This window comes from Apostichopus japonicus, chromosome 7 (assembly GCF_037975245.1).
Source record: "Apostichopus japonicus isolate 1M-3 chromosome 7, ASM3797524v1, whole genome shotgun sequence".
Classification (NCBI taxonomy): Eukaryota; Metazoa; Echinodermata; class Holothuroidea; order Aspidochirotida; family Stichopodidae; genus Apostichopus; species Apostichopus japonicus.
In genome coordinates this window covers 22255138-22279151 of record NC_092567.1, presented here as the reverse complement: position 1 = coordinate 22279151, position 24014 = coordinate 22255138, and the positions used below count along the sequence as shown (strand labels likewise).

The 24014-nt window shown below is 35.5% G+C and overlaps 1 protein-coding gene across 2 annotated transcripts in view; it reads left to right on the top strand.

The window, feature by feature from the left end:
* The first annotated feature begins 758 nt into the window (after positions 1-758).
* LOC139969760 (aristaless-related homeobox protein-like) overlaps positions 759-24014 on the top strand; it is a 65741-nt gene continuing 42485 nt past the window's right edge. The window contains exon 1 of one of the 2 annotated variants that reach the window (XM_071974991.1): positions 759-2068. In XM_071974991.1, the coding sequence (XP_071831092.1) occupies positions 1768-2068 (301 nt within the window). In that variant the 5' untranslated portion in view covers positions 759-1767. The remainder of the gene's footprint in view (positions 2069-24014) is intronic. The other variant, XM_071974992.1, reaches the window with a different exon arrangement.

The window sequence follows — 24014 nt, the reverse complement described above, 5'->3', positions numbered from 1 at the left end:
TGAATATTCATGAAAGTCTTTCGATATTGTTTCAGCGTTACACATGCATATATAATTAGCCTATATCACGTGGTTAATATACTAATGTTGTTTTACCATCATAAATTGAACACTGGTCGGAACTGATTCGTTTGTCGTTACATTTAATCATGCATAAACATTTACTAATGCATTATTCATTCATAATTTTCACAAACCCCCTCTTAATCAGCATATCCGTTCTTTTTCCTCTCGTCCGTTGAGAGTATAGGCCTGTCACGGTCCGTTAACTTACAATGGGTTTAAACAGGATCTCAGCCTAACATGCCTGTCAAGTTAAGTACTTAATAGGCTTATTCGCGAGTAAGTTTATTTTTTTTCTCTTTTCGTATAACCGTTATATAGGTTTACACACACATATATACGAAAGAGCGTGCTGTGACTTGATTCCCCAAAGTATTTGGAAGCACACAAGAGGAATAGTTTTCCAGTACAAGTGCCGGCTGACCCCGTTTATAAAGACACGGCGCGCGGCATGGGAACTTTCAACTAACGGTGTGGTAGGTTGCGAATTTTGATTGGGCTAATATTTCTGTTATGAAGCTTGTTGTTAATTTTGTGGAGCGCAGTGGAATTGGCCGTGGCCAACAGGAAAGTTGACAACACGTGCATTGAGTTAACGCTTGGTGGATTGTTGCAAATGTTTGCACGGAGAAAAAGCTTGGAAAAGTAAAAACGCCGTTGTTTGTGTTTTGAAACTAAACTTCTGAAGACAGAGGGAGACGAAAAAAGGTGGAACATATTCAAGACTTGTGGACTGGTAAATAAACTGACCCGGTGAAACGCTGTGATGAAACGGCAGCGATAACAAATATTTATATATTTATACTATTTATATCAATCGCTTCGTCGACTAATATCAAAGTGAACCGTTAAACCTTGAACCTTTCAAAAGAAAAATCCATCTGCTTAGAGGATCACGGACTGGAAAAGAAGAAGAAAAAGAGAAGAAAAATAACTAAGAACCAGAAATGACAATCTTACAAACACGGTAAATTTATGTTCGTAAATTATTTTGGATGGAAGGCTACTGAACCAACAGAATTTTCTTTAGACCTGACGATTCAATAAAGAGAGTTTTTTTCATAGAAAATAAAAATGAATTCGTTTTAATGAAAAACAAAACTACAACAACAGAAGAAGAAGATGATATCTTCACGAAATATGATTTGAGAAATATTATTGATTCAAATACTTCCAGCAAAAACAACAACCTCAGTTGAAAGGAAATCCGAATTATAAATGCAATTAATTATGGATTACTGTTAATCAGAGCTTCTGCGCATGAGCAGAACTAATCTGATAAAGTACACAGTTTGATTCTATGAATGAACCATTGTGTTTTGATTGACAGGTGCTTTGTCCTGGGAAGTCCAAAGATTGTTTATCAATGAACGCGTGTAATTTTCCAATCTTTAATCTTTTACGCAGCCGAGAATATTGGGATTTTTTTCTAAACTAATCCTTTGATATTGTCACATTGGATTTTGATTATTAATTTCTATATGGTAACTTGTTTATAAATTTTGTGTTTCATCTTGTCAGGGGTAAACTAACGTTTGTGTGTTCTTTTTGGAAGTTATTACAAGTTTAACGATAGCAACTCGAAAAGTTCCTTCAAGTAGGCCTACCGTTTGTTACTTCTTCAAACTAATCGAATCATCAAATAACCGTTCAAATATTTACAAACATAAAGGACATCACAAGTCACGTGACCGTATCAACGTCATGATGGATCCGTTTGGACAATTACCTTCATATTCCACACTTTCTGTGCAAAATGACCACCATCATCATCATCATATCGGGCTCCCACGCGGAGTTCTCCCGGGACAGTTTGGACCAGGTATCGGGACCCATTCCGCGATTAATCGTCCTCCGGGTGCAGGCGATTATAATATGCAACACTCAATTGAAGGGATCCTAGGATCCAGCGCTGCTGGCAATGCGGTTAACGCTGCAGGTTCTACCCCCTCAACCCCAGTTACTAACGGAAGGCAACGGTCGCTGAGTGCTACGGAATCCCCGGGTAAGTCAAAAATCCCTCTTTTTACCTTTCCTATAAATCTATACATATGTAATTAAAGTTTAACGACTTTGCTAACTGTGTGTAACATATAACAACATGGATTCACCGCTGAATTCCAGCCTTTAACTGACTTAGTTCTCTCAGTTACGCAACGCAATTAAAATTAAACAAACTTGGTCGGCAATGGGATATCCAGATCTATCCTCCATTTTGTGTTATTCTTTGTTTTTATTCATATATTTCTTTATCATTTGCTTAATAGATGTATATTTTACTGATACAACCGCAACAGCAATTTCCACGGCCATGTTTCAGTGACGATTAATTATTCGTACTGAAAACGACAATATTTTAATATAATCATCAATATTTTGTGACGCGCCTTCGATTGATATTCAATATACAAATACGCCAAATTCATATTAAACGTTACGGAACATTTAACACTCAACTGGGGTACATCAACATTGAATACCGGTTTACAACCTCACTCGATTCCTGTAAAACTAATGCGGCAACTTGTACATTAGGCACAGTAAATAATCTTCAGTATATACATCTTTGAGTTAACTTCGATTTTAATTATTCCTATGCAATCAGCTTGCCTTTCAATCATAATGTCCCGAGTTTGAGTCACTCCAAGATTAATGTATGTCGTCCAGTTACAGAGTTGTTGACAATTCATAATCATGGACGTTAAATATGAATGTAAGAGACTGACTTCGGTCAGCCTGCGGTTTTGATAAGCCAATGAGGCTTCTTCGCGAGTTCCTGCTTGCAGGAGGATCTAAAATACATACTATACATACATACATACAAACATACGTACATATAGCATATAGAATGCCTCCGTGATGGCGTTTGACGCCCACCGTTGCACCCCCTTCCCCCTCCCTCCATCCGGTTATACTTATACAGAAATATCAACCTGTTTTAACATCTATATTCTCTTTAGTTCGTTCGTTAGCATATGACTTCGCCCAACAGTCCGATCCCCTCCACCTCCCCCCCCCCCCCTCTCTAACCCGCCAGTGACTTAACTCGATAGCATTCTGCTGCGGAAATTTCGACAATCCCGTAATGCATACTCAACAATTTCACTGGATTCCTGAAAACCAGACTCTGAAAACTAAACCCCTGAGAATTTTAATCCGGTTACTTTAATCCACCCCGCCGAAATCGCACAAGGATAAAAAACGAAATTATGCAAGAGTTTTGAATACAGTCAATAAAATAAAATAAAAACAAAGCAAATCAATATATCTCAGTATTTTATGTGGATACAATCATTTTCTCTATTGGATTTAGACGGCCTAAAGACCCGCTAATCCGGATTAGCCATGAGCTATAACAACACCTATCTCTAACTGGTTAAACTGAATGGTCTTACATCAAACTATGGTCGTATTTTATATATTGCTTGATCATTGCATTACTTTGAAACCAACCGCAAAATGCAGTTTTGGGTAAATTCCGTAATTATTATTATTATTTTTTTCTTCTTGTGTTGTTGTTTCTTTGATATACATGCTAAACTATATATCTCGATACACAATTACACTAGCTACTAGATAATTTTGGTTATTATGACTGTAGTAGAAAAATAAGTAATGGAAGAAAAACAATGGATTTTTCTTCCAATGGCTCCGAGATGAGTACAAAACACAGTGTTGTTGTCGGTTCATTTTGATATATTCTTTTCTGTTTTGATTATACTTGGAATGTACTTTAAACTATTCAATATTATCTACAGCATCATGGAAGACAGTCCCATGACAATATTATTTTTAATACACGCCTCCTCCCCCTCCCCTCCCCTCTTCCTTACCCCGTAAAAACGGTTATAAACAAATCCACCTCCTGCTATGTCTAAATCTAAACATATTAATTCTACAAGTAAACTACTATAGCTGATAACATTGTTTTCATAAGGAAAAAAAGGAACTACTATTCGCCAACCTGTTCATTAAAATACAAAAGTACATCGCTTAAAGTCAAACCATCGTTTCACTAATTAAAACAATACACCGTAAATTGTTCACATGTTGCACAAGGAGGTCCTACAAATATTATGTTACATTACGCATTATATTTATACACACATACAGTGTATGTACAAAAAACAAATACACAGGTTACTCTGAAGTATACACACAGACACGCACATATCTATATATAGTCTATATTTATATAGCCTATATGTATATAGCCTATATGTATATAGCCTATATGTATAGCCTATATATATATATTTCATTTCGTCATAATATAGCATTTTCGCATTGAGTATTCTAACAAGCATGAAACTTTTCATGAAAATATGAATACAAGTTAAGTTGACTCTCTTAAGATGTTATAATTTATTAACAGTTATTACCATATTGTATAATTGTATCACATGTTACTATATTTTGTTTTCTGTTGTTTTGTTTCTTCTTCTTATATATACGGAGTTTGATTGGTAACTTATTCAATGTAACGTTTGTTTTAATCCAATCAAATTTTAATTGGTCACTCCTTCAAAATGCTTCTATAGAATCTTTAGAATATTTTTTTTTTTAAATTCATCGGTTTGAGAAGGTAAACGTTGTGAGTTATATATGAATAGTTCATATTTATTCTCAATTTTTTAAATTTATTTCCAAACAATGTACGCGCTCATAATATAATGTACCCTGTTCATTTTTAAGACAACAATCCATCTTATGTTTTATTTCGTCTGCTGAGAACAAAACTGTTCCGCACAAACCTTAGAGAGTTTACCGCTCTCTGGCTTACTTCACTACAAACAATGAGAAGGGGGTTCATTGTTTTTTTTTCCCTATCGAATTTTTATCTCTTACAATGTCCCGAGTGGGTCGTTAAGAGGGTTGACCCGTTTTCAAGAAACTTTTGACAAATTGGTTGACCCGGCAAACTCTGAAAACTATTCACATATGACTGTTGAACGATTTCCGCTATATCAATCATATAACTTGTGGAGCCAATAAAGTATATGTGAGCAGTATATAGCCTAATGGATCGCTAATATATATATATATAGGCTTTCCGAACTGTTGTGCGTTTAGTATATATGTTTGTGCATGAGTCAGTGTGCCTTTTGTAGTTTGTCGTTAATCGATATAAAGTGGATGATTATGACTTGCAAGTTTTAAAGTTCTATTTCTTTTCGAGTTGTATAACTTTTGAGACATTTTGATCCACAGCGTGTGATCTATATGCATAATTAGATAGACCAACCCTTTAAACTTAATACAGAACTGTGCATTTTTTCTTTCTTTTTACAAACCTTTAATATAGGTTATTGTCATATATTTCATTTATCAAGATATTATAATAATTCCAATAAATCCAGTTGTTGGGATTACACATATCTTGTTCTTATACTGTAATCCTAATAACACATGCTACCGATTTATCCGATTTGTCAGCACAATCCAGTTTTTTTTTATGGTGGTACAACGTTTTAAGATTTTCAGTAGTTACTGTAATCTCTATGTGAATCGGTTGGTTAGATAGAGTAACCCTTTAAACTTAATACAGAGAAGTTCTTTATACAAACCTTGATAGGTTATTTTCATATTTCATCTATCAAAATGTTATTCAGTTTGTATATTAATAATTATCGTATTCATGGGGCTTAAGTGTTTCTTCATCAATCCAATGTATGCAGATCGTCAAATTGTGACAAACAAAATTACGTGAATATGCAGTTTTAGTATAATTATTGCAGTAAAAAAAAAATGAAAAAGCACATTTTGGTTTCATAAATTGTAGGCTATACATGCATTCGGGAGTCCAGAAAATTATTCAATATGTCCTACATGAACACACTTAAGAATGGACAACCTTTTTTTTATGAAAAATTATTCGCACCGCTGGACTCAATATGTATATGCCTTTCATTATCACCTGTTCATAGCTATCTCAATCGAAAATATTTTTGTTTACAATTTTATGCGGGATGAGGTCAAAACTCTACCTGGAGATCGTAAAAAAACTTACACCCCATTGGCATTAAATTTCACGTCATTCTTAGAGTGTTTTCCTTACTTAATTCATATAAGAAAAATTATTAACTTCTTATCTTGAAAGGAAATATTTCATTTTAATGCCTTAAAATGCCCAGTTAGAAAATGAAATAAATTATAGACTGTACGTCCATACATTACACAGAGGGTCCATTTGTTCTCCATACAATACCTTTCGAAGTTTATTACGCCCCCAACTCCCCCCTCTCCTCCCAAAAAATGAGCTCTATTCTGCAGCCTCTAATCTCTTTTAAAGCAAAATTTATTAATCGATAGAACTTGTCATTTTTAGACCCTGTTGATAAGAGTGGAATGGCATGCATTGTATTTGTGAATCGTCCATATTATTAGCAGATATGCTAGGAAGTCAAATAATGGTCAGTTATCTTCAAACGTCAACAAATTATTTTATTTGTTTTCCTACTACCCCACTTCTTCCGCACAGCGGCAAGTCATTTTCAAACCGACATGCCTTAATTTATGCAAATTTATGCAAATGCATGCAAATATCCTGGACTGCCATAACTTCCAACACAGTCCTTGTTTTGAAACCTATCAGCATTTCACCTGCGATAATTTGTAAACAATTATGAAAACCCTTAAAGATATTTGTCATTTGCCACAAGTTTCTTAGTTTTTTACAATTCAGCGGGTTAATATTAACAAATTTGACTATCACAAGCAAAAGTATTGAATTCGCAGATTGATATCATCTTTTTAACTTCACGTTCTGAAATAATGGAGTGAAAAGTCTAATGTATTGATAATTCCGCAGACAGACAGACAGACAGACAAACATAGTCACATATTGTTAAACTGAATAATTACGACTTGCTATCTATACTCATCATAGTGTTTTTGTCTGTATGTGTGCTACAAAGCGGTTAAAGATATATAACATAGCCTAGATAGAGGCTTAACTATACATTAAGGCAAGTTTGTTGTATGTGTGCTTCAAAGGGATATAACATAGACAGAGGCTTAACTATACATTGAGACAAGTTTGTTGTCTGTGTGCTACAAAGGTATAACATAGACATAGGCTTAACTATACATTCAGGCAAGTTTGTCTAGCCCATGCATCAGCAACCACACGCTGCCTTGCGATATCCTTTGAATATGCAGTTGTGTCATTGTTTTCACGCAATTTTTCTAGTACGTATACGTAATAATACGTGGGGTCGAAGTTGTTCAACTTTTCAACTTCGGTTACGTCATAATAAATGAGATATGAGTTTATGAACGTAACAACTAAGAATATTTGGTAATTGTTTTTTTTTTCTTTTACCAACGCTGGGTACATATACGCTTCCAATGGCTAAAAAACAACACACCGAAGCACACAAAAACAACAACAACAAAAACAAACAAAAAAACAAATTAAACTCTAGTTTTCAAAAATTCTTGTCAGAAATAGTTGTTTCCAAGTTACAAACGTTTGGCACTTTTGTAACAAAATACAAACCTCGTTTGTGTAGGATTATGCATATTGACCAGTGTTGGATTAGAAGAAGTACTCCCCATGTTTTATTTGTTAGTGCTAAATGTTGCAAAAACCCGATGTGATACCGGTATGAAACGTTGGGGCTTTACTTTATCCTTCAGATGGATACAAAGAATTTATTTCAATCTAATTAGATTGGTCACTTATAGTAACTAGTATGATTTTTTTTTAAATATTTCTATCAAACTATATAGAAAAGTTCCAATAGTTTCATAACTAAACCAATAACAAATGGAGCGTCTTCGCTTTCTACTTGTTCATTTCACTTGGTGTTGTTGTTGTTGATGATTTTAAATCGTCGATTAATAACTTATAAATAAAAATTGCACTAATCCATTAATCAAGGTAAAGCCAATAACCGCTCATGCATCATCATATTTTTTTTGTTACAAACTAACAGTTTCGTGTAAATCGTACGTCATCTGGAATGAGATATTTATCTTAAATTAATGAAATGCTTCAAAATATAATATAACATAATAATTTTGGTATTCATATGTGCATAAGCGGAAAACATCAACAGTGAAGTAAAAAAATCATATAGCCATGTGAAATTTATCCTCCAACCCCTCCCCCATTATACCCCATACACACATACAATAAAAAAAAGGTGAAAAATAGGTATATTTTTAAGCTGAATTGGGAAAAACTTTGAAGTGAAATAAAAAAAGAAGAAGAATTATGTGCCAAAATCAGAACGGATGAATGAAACGTTATGTTGCATAATTAATGATAAATATAAAACAAAATGTAAAAAAAACAATTAATCATGGATTCAATGGACAACGTTACCTTCTTCCTTGCTTCCTTTGTTAACTTTCATCTAGTGAAACAAATCTAGCAAAGTGGCTTAATTTGGTCAATTTATAAGATTTTGTTTCGAAAAGTCGTCCATAATAACGTAAAAAACATGGCTGCGTTTAGAATTCGCCCGTGCATATAGCTCCTTTAACATTGAAATTGGTTGATAATTTCTCTGTGTAATTAAATACGGCTTTTTCTGCTAATTACGTGTCAAATCAATTAAGTTCATTTTTAAATACTTGTCAAATATATAGCAAGGTAATTAAGATGACTACGGTTTAACCTACAAACGATAAGGATGGCCTCCTGTTCAAGCTAGGAAACTTATTCATCCTCAAAATAACTATGATCCTTCGCTACTTAATGCTACTTCGCTTTTCCCTCAGCTATTAACATTTGATTAAATAATCGCATCATTAAAGCTGGTCCTTTCTTTCGTCTATCTCCACCTCTTGTCCCTTCGTTGTCTTATTTGGACAGATAATTTGATTTGATTTTGCTGATATCCATGTTTCTCCGATTAAAATGTTTAAAAGAAAGGGGAAGTTTTACCGATGCTTTGGTCAGAATTATGCATCATAGTTTCAAATCCAACGCAAAAAAAAAAAAGAAACATTAAAATCATACTGTACTATTTCAGGGGATGCTCGATTAATTTTCTACGAAGATCAGAGGGAAATACATTGGTTAGAGTGATGTACAACGTAGGCTGACAGGGTGCTAAAACATATATTATAGGACCTTTTACAAGGGACCACATACCGGATAAGTGCACAATAATCGTGGGCTGATTGTTTATAGCGGGTCGGACATGTCCCATGGGTCGCTTATTGGAAACCCCTCTAACTATTTACCATGACATAGATAAACGTGAGTAACATTGCGGTACATTCTTGATGTGATCACACAAATAAACTTGTCAAAATGTTGTGTAGGCTATTAGAAGATAACCATAATGTAGGCCATATATATTTGAAATGGCAATTTGGACAGTAATGAAAACAAAAATGAAACAAATATGGAAAAAAAAGAATAAAAAATAAAATAAGACGAAATCTTCTCAATGCCAATTTTGGACTAATTCTATAAATGTTGTGGTTATCGATACAGCGATAACAATATATATTAGAACTTCTTTATTAAGTAAGGCACATTGTCATATTACATGAGTCTCATTGAAATAATATAACCACAAAGACATATTCTGTAACGTTTGATCCCAGGCGAGGCAACCACCGATTTTTGTTATACCGGGGAGTGGGGTGTTTGGGAGTAGGGGGGAGGGAGTAAATGTCGTCAGAGAAGGGGTGTTATGTACCCCTCCCCTTTGAGAAATGTTCGTTAAAGGGAGGGTGCTTAAATGCAAAATGGTTCTATATTTTTGCAATTCTTGGAACCATTTTGAATAAATTTCTACTGTTACCAATGCAACGGACATAAAGGCATATTCAATAAGTATATTACAAGAACAACAAAAGCGATCTTCACATTAATATAATGCTTTAATATGTTTCATATACTTTTGACAGTCACCACAAACATTCTTGATATTGTTTCTTTTTTTTCCTGTATCAGTCATAAACTTCAATTTTTCATAAAGATATGTCTTTATTAATTATGACCGACGTTTAGTGAATGTTACACGGCCAAAAAAAAAGTAGAAAAAATTTTGGAAATATTTGCAAACATTTAGACTATAGGTCTTTGAGTTACATTTTGTGCAGACGAGAGCCCAACTTATAAAAAGTTGTTAGCAATTGAGAGAACAATATATATATATATATATATATATATATATATATATATATATATATATATATATATATATATATATATATATATATATATTATTATATACAATAGTCGTCACTTGTATAGCATGTATAGGTTTTTCATTTAAACCAGAAACCTTGCATATGCATGTGTACTTGAAATACACCACAGTTGAAACCGTATAAATCTGACTCTTATCTGTCTGATCTTCGTTACCCCAGTGGGTAAAAATCAATGATGCGAAAAACCTGTCAATTTTTCCACTTTTGTACGACAAAGTTGATGGTCTTGAAATATTTTTAAGGTATGATTTTTTTTTCGAAGGTGCCAACTACACGTGACCTTGGTCGGATTCCCGCTGACCGCAAGCGGGAGACTTGCTGCCACAAAATCTGACATTTATATAGTGCTATTCGACATGCATGGCGTTTACAAACATACATACACACATTCATACATACACGCATAGATACATACACACACACAAAGAATAGATTGATACATACATACATATTACGTTTTCTTAGTGCAGGCGACCTTACACTTAACAAGTTGATAAAGTAAGTAGGCCTTATTTAGTCTTATCAAGGCAGAAAGTTGAATAAATTACAAAACAAGCCAAACGGAGAAGAAATAAGAATTTTACAAAACTTTCTGAAATACCAAACATCATGAAATATTGAGTATTTAGGATAATACTTTTGAATAATTGAACTGTCTTGTCGAAATCTTTTACGTAAGACTACAAAGATATGCGTGATCAAACGTGATCAGAATTAAACCAGGAGATTAGCCAACGGCAGGCTTGCTAGATTAGGTGATATAACGAGCAAAGCAGGTACGCCTTACTTGCAACTATACTGTGATAAATTACAGAACATGATTACTTATAGGAAATGCGTAAAAATGACAAACTCCATACTCTCCAGCCCTCAGCAAACTTCGGCTAGAATGTGGACGCGTGTAATTGTCATTACATCACCAGGACATGATGAATTTATTAAGCTATACCATTAACGTGTATAAACTTTTTGTTCGAGAAAGAAGAATATACATATATTACAAATTTATAATTCTCTAAATATTGAGAAACGATTGCTTCGTGACGTCCTGGTACTATATATGATTTCGTAGTTCATGAAGCTAAATATGTATAGCCTACAAAAACCGATGCCCATATATACAGGCATTGATCTAACTAACCCCTTGCACTAAAGAACTGTATTAAAGTGCAATTGTATACCACTTTGTTCGTAAAAGAAATTCACCCTTTTGGTCGCGGTCTTTGCGTACACTCATTTTTTATTTTGACTCTTTCTTTAGGGCCAGTATAAACTGAGTCAGTTCCTTCCAGGAGAGTTAAACTTGAACAAATCTTTTATGTTTGCGATATTATTGTGTTTCCCATTGATTACGCATTTGTGAAGTAGACACTTCGGAGGTAGGCTATATATCTTCTGGTGGGGTGATGGGTAGTAATTCTTCCCGATTGAATTAAAAAAATACAGACTTAAACCTTTCCCCGGGACTGGCGTTGGGAGGTTGGAGACATGCCCTTCCCCCTTCTAATGTAACCATCCGTCTAATGTAACCATCCGTCTAAATGTAACCATCCGTCTAATGTAACCATCCGTGTAGTGCACGTAAACATTTTTGCTTTGATGGTATGTATCTTAGTCACGTGACAAGTTATCGTAGCTAACGATAACCTTGACAAACTGCCAACAATTGTTCAAATCTGAAAGAAAATGTTATAAAGGTGTCGTAATGGTGTCACTATTGTGCCATAATGGTGCCCATGATGGTGCCAAATTAGTGTCATGATTTATCTGGGAAATAAGTTGCTATTAATAACAACTCCTTATCAATATATAATTAAATCACAACTTGCTATAAACCGATCAGAATTTTTGTTGGTACTCTTTCGGTTCAAACGCATTAGACAAATATTTTATTCAACCTAAAAACAGTTCAATTAGAATATTCTTTTTACGTATAAATAATAAAACAAATTGCGTTATTTTCGTCAATCGCCAAAATGAAAGCACAGAATACGTATAGTATTGCTGGCAATCGAATTATCCAGTCCCTACCCATATTTTCACCTCCAGCTCTCACTCTATCGTAGTCTTGTGAGGTGTATATCTCACCATAGTATACTTGTGAGGCATAGCTCCCACCGTAATGTGTACTCGTGGGACATAGCTCCCACCTTTGTACACTTGTGAGGCATAGCTCCCACCTAAATGTACTCGTGAGACATATCTCCCACCTTAATGTACTCTTGGGATATAGCTCCCGTGCACCTTTATATACTCGTAGGAAAGAGCTCCCACCTTAGTGTACTCTTGGGACATAGTTCCCACCTTAATGTACTCGTGGGACATAGATCCCACCTTTATATACTCGTGGGACATAGCTCCCACCTTAATGTACTCTTGGGACATATGTCCCTCCTTTATATACTCGTGGGACATAGCTCCCACCTTAATGTACTCGTGGGACATAGATCCCACCTTTATATACTCGTGGGACATAGCTCCCACCTTAATGTACTCTTGGGACATATGTCCCTCCTTTATATACTCGTGGGACATAGCTCCCACCTTAATGTACTCGTGGGACATAGCTCCCACCTTAATGTACTCTTAGGACATAGCTCCCACCGTAATGTACTAGTGGGACATAGGTCCCACCTTTAACGTACTCGTGAGACATAGCTCCCACCTTAACAAGTTATTTAAACAGTGAACCATTTTGGTTTTGTTTTTGTTTTGCTCTTACATTTCGTTGCAGACAGTTTTTTATTGTATTGTAATAGATCTACCGAAAAAAAACTCATTTACATATAACAGTCTTACACAGATATCAATTTTTTATTATGAATACAAGGTGCGGGTAGGAGAAGAAGGGACCGTCGTGGATATTAAAATTTGTCTTCATAACAAGGACAGCGTGGCTTGATTGGAGCTATAGCCAGATGTAATCCTATAAAGCACAAACTTTCCAAAGGGTGTAGAAATTGTCATAAGGTATTATCAATTTTAGAGTTACGATTCCGTTTACTGACAGATTTCTAGTCCAGCCCCCCCCCCCCCCAGAAACCGCAGAAAAACACAATTTCATTTTGAGATATGAGGAGAATTTTGCAGCGACGCCTTTCTTTTTTAATGACCCGTTTTCCACTGTTAAAGAAAACAAGTTACCTACCGGTGCGGGTAGGCGGGACGACCTATAGACAGACCCCTGTGAAGGGCCACACATGTATTGCTATTCAGGGAATAAGAAAGCTGAGGTATTTCTTATGGATACGAAAAGCGCATGTGCGGATCTCAAACTTATATATACGTTATATATGCAATGATGTATATGTATATATATATATATATATATATATATATATATATATAGGCCTATATATATATATAGGCCTATATATATATACATAGCTCTATCAGTCTTTAAATGACTAATATATATATATATATATTTATATATAGGCCTATATATATATATATATATATATATAGATATATATATATATATATATATATATATATATATATATATATATATATATATATATATATATATATATATATATATATATATATATATATATATTAGTCATTTAAAGACTGACAGAGCTTTCTTTTTCTACGAAAAGCCAGAAATAAATCGATCTTGCTGATATTTTTCTTGTGGCTGTTGTAACCTGGAATGACAGTGAGAGTTATGTAATGATATAACTACAACAAAAAGGGCATCTCTTGGACGTTATGCGGTTGATGTATTTTCCTGTTAGCAATTTTTGACAAATTGAGTTGAATATATAACTCAGAAAAGTTCACTTCGTTCACCAAACATGGTTGGTATTTTGGAAAGGAGTATAAAATACAAAGTCACGACCCTACTTAGTTGACAACGTTTATGACTTTTTAAATATCACACGCTCATCAATTGAAATGGCTGGACTACTTAGTCTAAGACACATACCATTACGTCACCGTTCCTCAGATGCAACATAAAACTCAATTGGGACAATATAAGATTATTCAAATAACATGTTTAAAGCAACTTACAATTTTGTGAAGGACAAATCGTGTTGAACGTTAAATGGTGTTCTGTTGTGTATATTAAAATAAATTTGATTTAAAGCCGATTTTCACTTTGTAATCTTCCCAAAACCAAGGTTCATATTTTCCTTATTGCTTTTTTTTTATATTTTTTGTTTATATAAATTTTGCTCCTTAAACTTTCGACGACATCATTAAACTGTCAATTCAAGTTTTCTGTTTCGTATGACTTTAAAATCGTGACTCGCCAATGAATGAAGCTACTTTACAAAGTAACCTTCCTTTCTCCTCGATAAAGCGCGTTTTCGTGAAACGGCTTTATCACCACTCGAAAGCGACCTTTTTTCTTCTTTTTTTTATTTGGGGGGGGGGGGGGTGGTTGTTCGAGTTCCAAGTGTGGATTCTCATGGTAATATTTACCGAAGAAGATGACGGCATTTCTTGCAAAAACAAAACAAACTTTTCTTTTTTAAAGGAAACAGAGTAAAACGACAGAAACAAAGTAATAAAATATTATAAATGGTTAGGATTTACGACATAGTTCGTGATTCAATGATTATTCCTTATATTTAAAGAAGACTTTATATTTGGCGTTATTCCGTATAGAGTGAGTATACATGCCTACGTAAATGAATCACGCAAAGGGCCGTTAGTCGGAGCGTTCTTATGACGTCATTGGTTGATGACATCTCCATGGGTCACGACCTGGAAGCAAATGGTGACGTAGAAAACATTATAGGCCAATTGTGCGATATTGTTATTATACAACTATACATCACAGTAAATACCGCAATCCGTTAAGCTTCGCCTTTCAACATCTTCTTGTGATGTTGCATTTGCCGGGTTAACACACCGTTATCTTGTGCGTACGCTGACAGATCAGTAAAGTGTATATATACTTCAGCGTAATAGTGCCACGAGCGACACAAAAATCGTGCCTCTCTTTGAAAAATTCGCTTTACTCTTCCCTTCAGACTGCGACAAGGGACACTACGTGGGATTAAACTCCAATTTGTTTGTAGCAATCGGGAAAAGTGCTATAGCCCTACAGTAAGTTCATTCGCCTGATGTCGTTGAGTTTGGTCTAAAACCTAACAGCGTTTTGTGGCTAACACCAGTGTAGGTTGGTGCCGCGCATGGTATGCGAGCTTTAGAATGCACAGCGCGGCATATAGGGTTATACACTATTATCATTGGGCTGCACCATCATACGGACCTGTGCCAATAAACCAAGATTGGGGGTGAGGATGGGAAGTCGGGTGAAGTATCCACTTGTGAGGTTGCACCAAAAGGTTAGTGTTACACCAGTAACCATCACGTCGGGCTGCAACACCTTGCTGGCTGCACCATCATTTAGCACAACACCATGATCATCGGTTGGTAAGACGACGTGCGTCGCCGTGACTACATAAGCATATCCAAGCGCATTAACATGATAGGTAACACCGTCATGACCGTGCTGCACCATCTCACGGTGCCGTACTACAGCGTGTGGTGTTACACCAACTAAGCATGTAGAGTGTTACAAAATGCACCAAAGAGGACGGATTAAAAAGGTGTATTTACTTTTATGTTATTTACTAAACGAGCGTAGTAGTCGTTCCGTATATTCATCATCGCCGTCATACAGCCGTTTTCATAAAATTTGTAAAAGTAAAGGCTCAAACTGAATTTTAGAACTAACGGTCCGCAGTAATGGCGCCAAATCTTAGCATAAAATGTCTTGAATTACTTTTACTGAGCCGGGTAAACTGATTCTTCTTCTTCTTTTCAGAATTGTAACAATAGACAAATAAATATCTCAGTATGGATAACCACTTTAAATAGTGGCAGTAAAAATGGTTGTTGAAATTTGAGCATGCATGGGTGACCATTATCTGAATTCCTAGCATATTTTGTGGCCAATACTGATAATCTTATATTAAGGATATATACGTACAAAGATTCACCAACTTGTTCTCATATACTTTCATATATATCAAGAAGCGGACAAATATACAGAAATGACAAACAAAGTTTATTTTCGGTTTTAGTATATCTGAATTGTCAATTGTTCAAATAATTATCCAGTCTCTGTGTGTGAACTACGGTATGTTGATTTATCTATCGTCCATAGGGCCTACGTACATCTTGAATATTGAATGACAAACAAACGCTTTCTTCAGGGCGACTCTACCTTTCGAGCTAACTTCATTACATATCATATTATATCATAACACTATAGGTATCAACATCTCACTGATATAATGCCACCAAATCTCTACTATGTTCTCTTTTCATGGCAAGAGACATTTTTTTTCTTTCTCTTGTTATTCTTCTCATCGTCGAGGGTAGTAGTATGGATAGCATATATCCTTTGTAGTAAACACACATATGAACGTAAGGTATGTCATCGAGGCTTTTGAACTTTCCAAGCGACGCGAAATGTGCAAATATTTTCATTAAACAATAATACAAACATGGGCACCTGCTAAGTTCTTAGCGGGTGCTCCATGCCACAAGTTGAGTAGATTTCTTAAAGTCTTGCCACCCGGTTGTGACCAGTGAGTGACATCAAGCGGAGGGTATAATATTGATGAAGCTTTTTGAGATGCATATACCGGTAAAGATATCGATGAATAATTGTGGTAACGAGTACAACAGTATGAAAACGAGTACAGCAGTATGAGAACGAGTACAAGTGGAACTCCCATAGCAAGTTTGGAGTACAAGCGTATACGAAGTACGAGGCTATAATCGCAAAAAACGAGTACTTAATCATGCACTATTATAAATACACTATTATATGCGCTAAGATATATAGATATAGATAAAGATAAATATATAGATATAGATATAGACAAAGATATAGATATAGATCTTGATATAGATCTAGATATAGTTATAGATATAGTTATAGATGTAGATATAGATATATATGTAGATATAGATATAGATGTAGATGTAGATATAGTTATAGTTATAGATAGTTATAGATATATATATATATATATATATATATAGATCTAGATCTAGATAAAGATATAGACAAAGATATAGATATAGATGTAGATATATATATATATATATATTTATATATATATAGATATAGATATATATAGATATAGATATATATATATATGTATATATATATATATATATAGATATAGATATAGATAGATAGATATAGATAGTTCAAGACTCTAATCGCGATTATAATACGTAATCTAGAGTGCACATTTGTCTGTACTAGTATATACTCATTGCTTTGTATTAGTACTCGTTATCGGTACATTGTACTCATACCACATGTCTGGGTACTACCAAGAGACGGCGAAGTCGATGGGCAATATGCGGTTTAAACGTATATCCTCTGTGACTTCGTTTCCCGCCATTTTTTAGCACCGATATCCTAACGTTTGTTTCTAAGCAGTAATGTGCCATATGGAGTGCGTACATTTTACCACTTAGGGTCCCCTTCGGGGATATTTCTTCCATATTCTTTCCCCACAGGAAAACTAAACCAATTTGTCGGAATTGCAAAGCAATTGAATTTTATTGGTGGAAATTTCGGTAGCTATATTCCTCGGTTAGAAAATAAATTTAAGGTTTAACTATTTCACTTCTCATGCGTGGAATGTATCGTTACATCGGTTAAGTCCTCAGGGAAAGCTATTTGTAACTGCTTGTCAATGTATTTTTCGGGGTTTTTTTTTCCGACCTTTTTTTTGTGAGCTCCAAACCAATTTAATCATGTAAGTTTAACAGGAAGCAATTCACCAAAGAAAAAATTATACGTTCGTAGGGTTGGGGGTATCAAAGGTGCCGGACATCGAATTTCATGTAAAGACGTTTATTCTTCTTTATCAAATCATTTGTTTGGAAATCAATCGAATGTAAAATTTAACTTATGTATAATATTGATTTACTTTTTTTTTCTGAAAATAAAGAATAGCAAAAAAATATATAAACAACAATCTTTTTTTGGCTGTCTATGTATTACCGAGTTTGGATAATTGTAAAAGATTTCTTCACAAAAACCATGTATACGTTTACTGACAAATTGTGTACATACAAGTAAAAAGGAAAACTATCAACATTTTGAAATTTTCTATATTGTTTGGCCCAAGAAAAATGAGTATACTAACCAGTGAACTTGAATTTGTTAAAATAGTTTAGTAAAGAACCAGATGGACAATATAGCCAAATATCCCTCCCCCCCCCTCATCCAAAATATGCAAAAGGAATGGTTCAATAACAAGGTTTGCCTTCTGCCTTTTTTATGAACGTATTTGAGGAATGGGGAGGGGGAGGTGTAACGGTTTCTTCGCATTGTTCAAAGAACAAAGAAGAAAAAAAAATAGTGACGTATATTTTACAACTGTTTGTTTAATATTTTGTTGATATTGAAAGGTCTCATACTTCGAAACTGCCGTGATTTCCAACATATACTTACATTGATACTAAAGTGTCCCCGTTTTCAACCTCCTTGTTAAAAATCATTGAATGAAGGATGACAGTTTAAAGTCCCTAAACTCTCTTTAGTTGCAAAGGCCCCCCAACTCTCAAAGTCTTCAAGGGAATAAATTCAAGAGGACGAGTTAAGGTGTGAAGATGAAGTATTTATACTATACCGATCATCTCCTTCTATATGTGCAGTTGTCGCTGTTACGTAATTACGATGAAAAGCATATGAGAGTTACGTCATTATTGAAGAAACATAACTATTATGAAAAATATGATTAAGGAACATGTCATTCCGTGGTATATTATCGGTCAAATGGACAAAGGGGGGGGGGGGGCAGAGGGTGAGCGAATGAGAGATGGAAGGGCATGTGTATGGGAAGGATACATAATGGCGACAGTTATTAAGATTGTTATATATTTATGTTTTGAATCATATTTGCTGTTTCAGCTCTTTGAAAAGCAATTCCACCATTGTCATGTCATGTGTATGGGAGATCAAATTTGATGAAATTGGTTGAAATAATTCACTTTTGTTCAAAGAAAGGATATTGTCTTAGTTTTTAATTAGTATCGTTCCAGTATGGTAATATACCAATAACAGATTTGGAATTATATCATTGATCCACTTTGGTATGAATTTGGCTTATTAAAGTGTTACCGACGTGGTCATTCATGCTGACTTTTAAGGCGTTAAGTCATTAAGGGATGAAATCCTCCCCCCCCCCATCCCCCACCAACCTCCATCTCCACCCCTCAAGCCCGCGCCATAACCCAGACATCCATCTTTCTCTTTATATTCAAGATGAATTAGGATCAAGTTTGACCACTTGTCCCAGACAGTCATATTGCCGGATGAGTCAGCATTCTCGACGACCACTCATAATGCAACTTTACGCCCTCTATCGGCACAATGCCAAGATTTTCCTATTTTACTAAATGAGTATCAATTAATGCCAATGAAGGAGTCCCTAAAAAAGATCACAATTAATCAACCACTCTTCAGAGTTCCAATGTTATGATACCTTGACAGTCTAAGTTGTCACCGATAAACGACTTCATATTAAATTGTTATTCTATGCATCTTTCGCCGTCCATGTGTTTTTAAAGGATTTGCTCGTTAAGGTAGGAAATTAAGCCAGCCACTTCTTCGAGAGTGATGCCATTGTTATTCTTACTATTTCTTTTGTTCTAGTGGCAAGTCAAATTGAGAGATTGTCACTTTCGAGTTATATCAGGAACAATGTAATTATGTCATTGAATTGAGAGAAGTCGTAAGCTTTGAGTGGGTGGTATATTGGGTGCGTGGGTGCAGGTACTGACAACGGGCTTGTCCTAGTTCTGCGATTACACATGTTGCTATGTAGTTCCCTTACGATAATGTACACAGAAACTCCGTGCAATATAATTCAGCTTTACTTCTGTATTATGAAGGTTTGTTATTTGGGAGGGATTCATGTAATCCTTTGGGGTTCACATTTAACACTTATTTTGAATGCCCGAAGTGAAAGCTGGTCGCTGGTATTTCTCTTGGTATGAAAGTGACTCTAGCCTACTACACAAACAATAAGATGCTAAGCCGTCCAGTGGAGGGGCCTAAGGGGAGGGGCCTAAGGAGAGAGGTATCCCCTACCTTTTCAGATTTTTTTTCTGAAATGATGGGTGCTTGTGTGCAAAATGGTGCAACTGTTGAAACGAGTTTGAAGAATTTTCGACTGTTTAGATTGTACAACATGTACATGTTTTATACTTATGTACTTTACACTAGGAGATTTATAATATTCTGTCGAACTGTGATGGGGGAGGGGGCTTATCCCCCTACTTTTTTATTATGATCGGGCTAAAGCCCCCCCCCAGAACGTGGTTGCGCCCCTGATGGTGCGACGTTTCCCATTCTTATTGAATAAAAGAAAGTACAACTATCATCAAGTTTCAAATAAGCATTTTCATATAGTTAACCTATATACATTCCATTCTCTCGATGAAAAAGAGTAGAGGGAACGCTATAGTTCCGTCAGCATGGTGTTTACTATACGGACAAGTCAATGTTAATATCCGAAAAACACATCAAACATACTACCTCTGACGTCAGAGTCAATTCAATGACTTCTGACAAGCCATACACAAAGGAATTAATTAGGTAGAAATGATGGAAACAAAATGCCGTATATTAGAAATGTGTCTGACGCAATTGGAGAAACTTGGATACTATACTTATCCCTCCATCCGGAAAATTGACAGTCAGAATTATGGTTGTATGCCCCCACTTACGTCATCACATGGTCGTCCAATGAGATCATGTCATTCGTATGTTCATTAAGTTGCGTTTACTTTTTTCTATTTCTTTTACATCTTCCCTCTATACTCTGAATATTATTTGTGACGTCAGTTTCGTAATTTGCATAAAGCTCTTGCGTGACTTTTCTTAATAAGAATTAATATGAAAAGCAATTTTTTTGCTTTGATTTCGTCGCGTAAAATACAAACTTCTGTTGGCGCTTTCATATCTCATAAAATTGTATTTAATTGACTTTGACTAGTCAAGGTTCCTGTTATCAACTTCACAAAAGGAAGAAAAAAGTCATTAATATTGGAAACGTTCGTTTCAATATTTTGTATATGATTATAGTCAATTATAGGAACAACATCGGAATTGCAATAGAGTTTCTAAAATGGCCGAAAAAAGAGAAAAGTTGCTATTAAAGGATATTAAAAGAAAGTTAGATGCGTTTCCAGTTCACTGAGACACGTCACGAAACTGTTTTACTTTTTTCTATCCATTTAACAACTCGTTACAACCTTTGAATTTACTACTGTTGCACATTTACAAAATCAGCATTATTTGTCTCATTTTTCCCAATTCAAATCTGGTCTTGATGTCTTTGGAACATTCTCACAGTTCCCCCCCTTTTTTATCTTATGCAAGTTACGTTACCTAGTCACCTAAGAAACTGCTCTAAGTGTACTTTTTGGTTTTGTTTTCTGCTAATTCCGCAAACCCTCCCCGATCCCCGACCCGCGACATCTCCCATCCCCTCCTTTTTAAGGGGTCTTGGTAATTCCAACATGTTTTTTTGTGTGTGTGGGGGGAGTGAGGGGGCTGGGTATGATTTCATTCATTTTTGTTGTTTTCAAAGGTCTGACATTGTTTGTGACTTGAACGGATCTTACTTATATGGGGTCGGAAATAGCTTTGGCTGAAAAAGTTCGCGGTCCTTTTCACATCCGGGATGTCCAAACCGGAAGTAGACTGCCAAGGGAGACGATAATTAAAGTAGAATTAATAATGTTAATAAAAATGACCGGGAAGGTAGTTAATTGGTTTCGACCTGTTTATAACCATGAACTTTATTTCTTTAAAATGGTTTGTTTGTATTAAAATATCACCGGCCAATGGCACACGCAATTTTTTATTGTAAAAAAGTACGTTGATCTTGAAAAGGGAAAAAAATGAAAAAAAAAAAATTAGGGATCGACTTCCCGATGTCTCAGTATATGGCTTATTTTATTGTTTAAATTGATATGATCGTGGATACCTTTTAAGAAAAAGTCGCCCAGGGAAGAACCTGGGCACGAAAGCCAAACTACCGAACGACTGATCCGCTCTCAACCCCAGTCCCCTTGCATCGAGACTGTGAATGTGTGATCATCGTCGGGTGTGCATCACCATTCCCCTCGAAAGGGAACAGATGAGCGTGCATGGATGTTACTCAGAAGATGTTAGGGCTTATCTGAGATAAATCTGAGGGGGAAAAAAAACTAATGTCGTTTGATTTCTTTGCTTATATGCACGCCGGTCTACAGTGGCACGAATTTAACAGAATATTGAATCTATTCCCAATATTGTCTCAGTTGAATATATACACCTTGCAGTTTTATGGTTCACAGTAGGAACCGCCTATATCAATTCCTATTTGTTATTCTCCACTTTCTTCATGGCTCTTAGCATGATTTTTATATATATATATACTCTCATGAGTGCTCCCTTTAAACAAGACTTGCGCTTTCGACGTTTTTAGGGCGTACGTTCATTTTACAAATAAGGATCCAATGAAGTGATCTCGCTTATTAAAATGATGATCCAGTTTTCCCGCGTGTCAGTCAAGTATTTGGTAGAATTAGCCCCCGGTTGGTCCGGTTGCACGGAATGGGGGAGGGGGCAGGGGGTTGCACCACCCGAGACACTAGTTGTTTACAAAGTGGCCTCTTTGCCTCTTCGTTCATCCATGCCATGCATCAGATTTGTTTTTAGTGCATGGTGACACTATATTTTTCGCAAAGGTCTTGACTTTTGCTTTTATTATAATAAACGTCGAATGAACTCCATTTTCTTTTCTTTCATTGATGACTCCGTTCACCTTATAACCATCAGTCGTGCTGTTTAATTAATTTAAATGATGGAAACCCATCACGCCATTGTGTCTACCGCAACGAGACAGAATTTCCAAGACATGCTCTTTTCTTCTGCACATGCAGCCTATGCTAGACTCTGAATCAATCGCCGCAGCAAACTGTTGTTTTGAAGTTTTTGCCTGATGATAAGCGGAAACCGTGAGCGGAAACCATCAGACCCCACCTGCTCGGTTCACAACGATCAAAGCAGGAAGGGGCTAATTCTCAGAGGAGTTCACCCGCGGGGCCAAAGGTCAATTCAGACTCGTACTATGCTATAGCAAAGCATTGTAAGGTATCATGAAATGGAGACATAAGTGTAGTAGAGGACAGCCAAGCTAGAGACTTTTTTTTACGATGTTATATCTCGGTTATTAATTTTTCCTCATTTCCGTTCATTAAAAACTGTCTTCATTTTTTTTTTTTTTGTTTGCTTTTTGCACTTAATGCAACATAAGCTCATCTATATGAGTATGTACAACAAATTGGTCACTCGTTTAGTAAATGTAAGATCGAGTAATCTAGGGGGTGTTTTTTGTATGGTTTCTGTAGAATAGTGATAAGAAAAGGTAATTATAAGTAGCAAGATATATGAATATGCATGAAGAATTGTACGATTTTATGGGTAAGATGTTCTGCAGCGGTATTTAAGTATAATTTTTCATTAAGTACTGTTGCACGCAGATTTACAAACCTTTTACAATTTCCATTCCTCATCAGAAACAATGAATGTTGGGTAAGGAACCGCGACACCGTATAGTTTAGATTGGGGGTAAGATTCAGACAAATGTATCGTGATATTGAACTGCCCCTCCCCCTAGCGACACTGACCACGTCCAGTTGAAAATCATTCCAGTGAACTGTGAAGTGTCCTCAGCCCCGCCGCATACTTCTAGGGGTGTAAATTCTCCCTCCTCGACGTA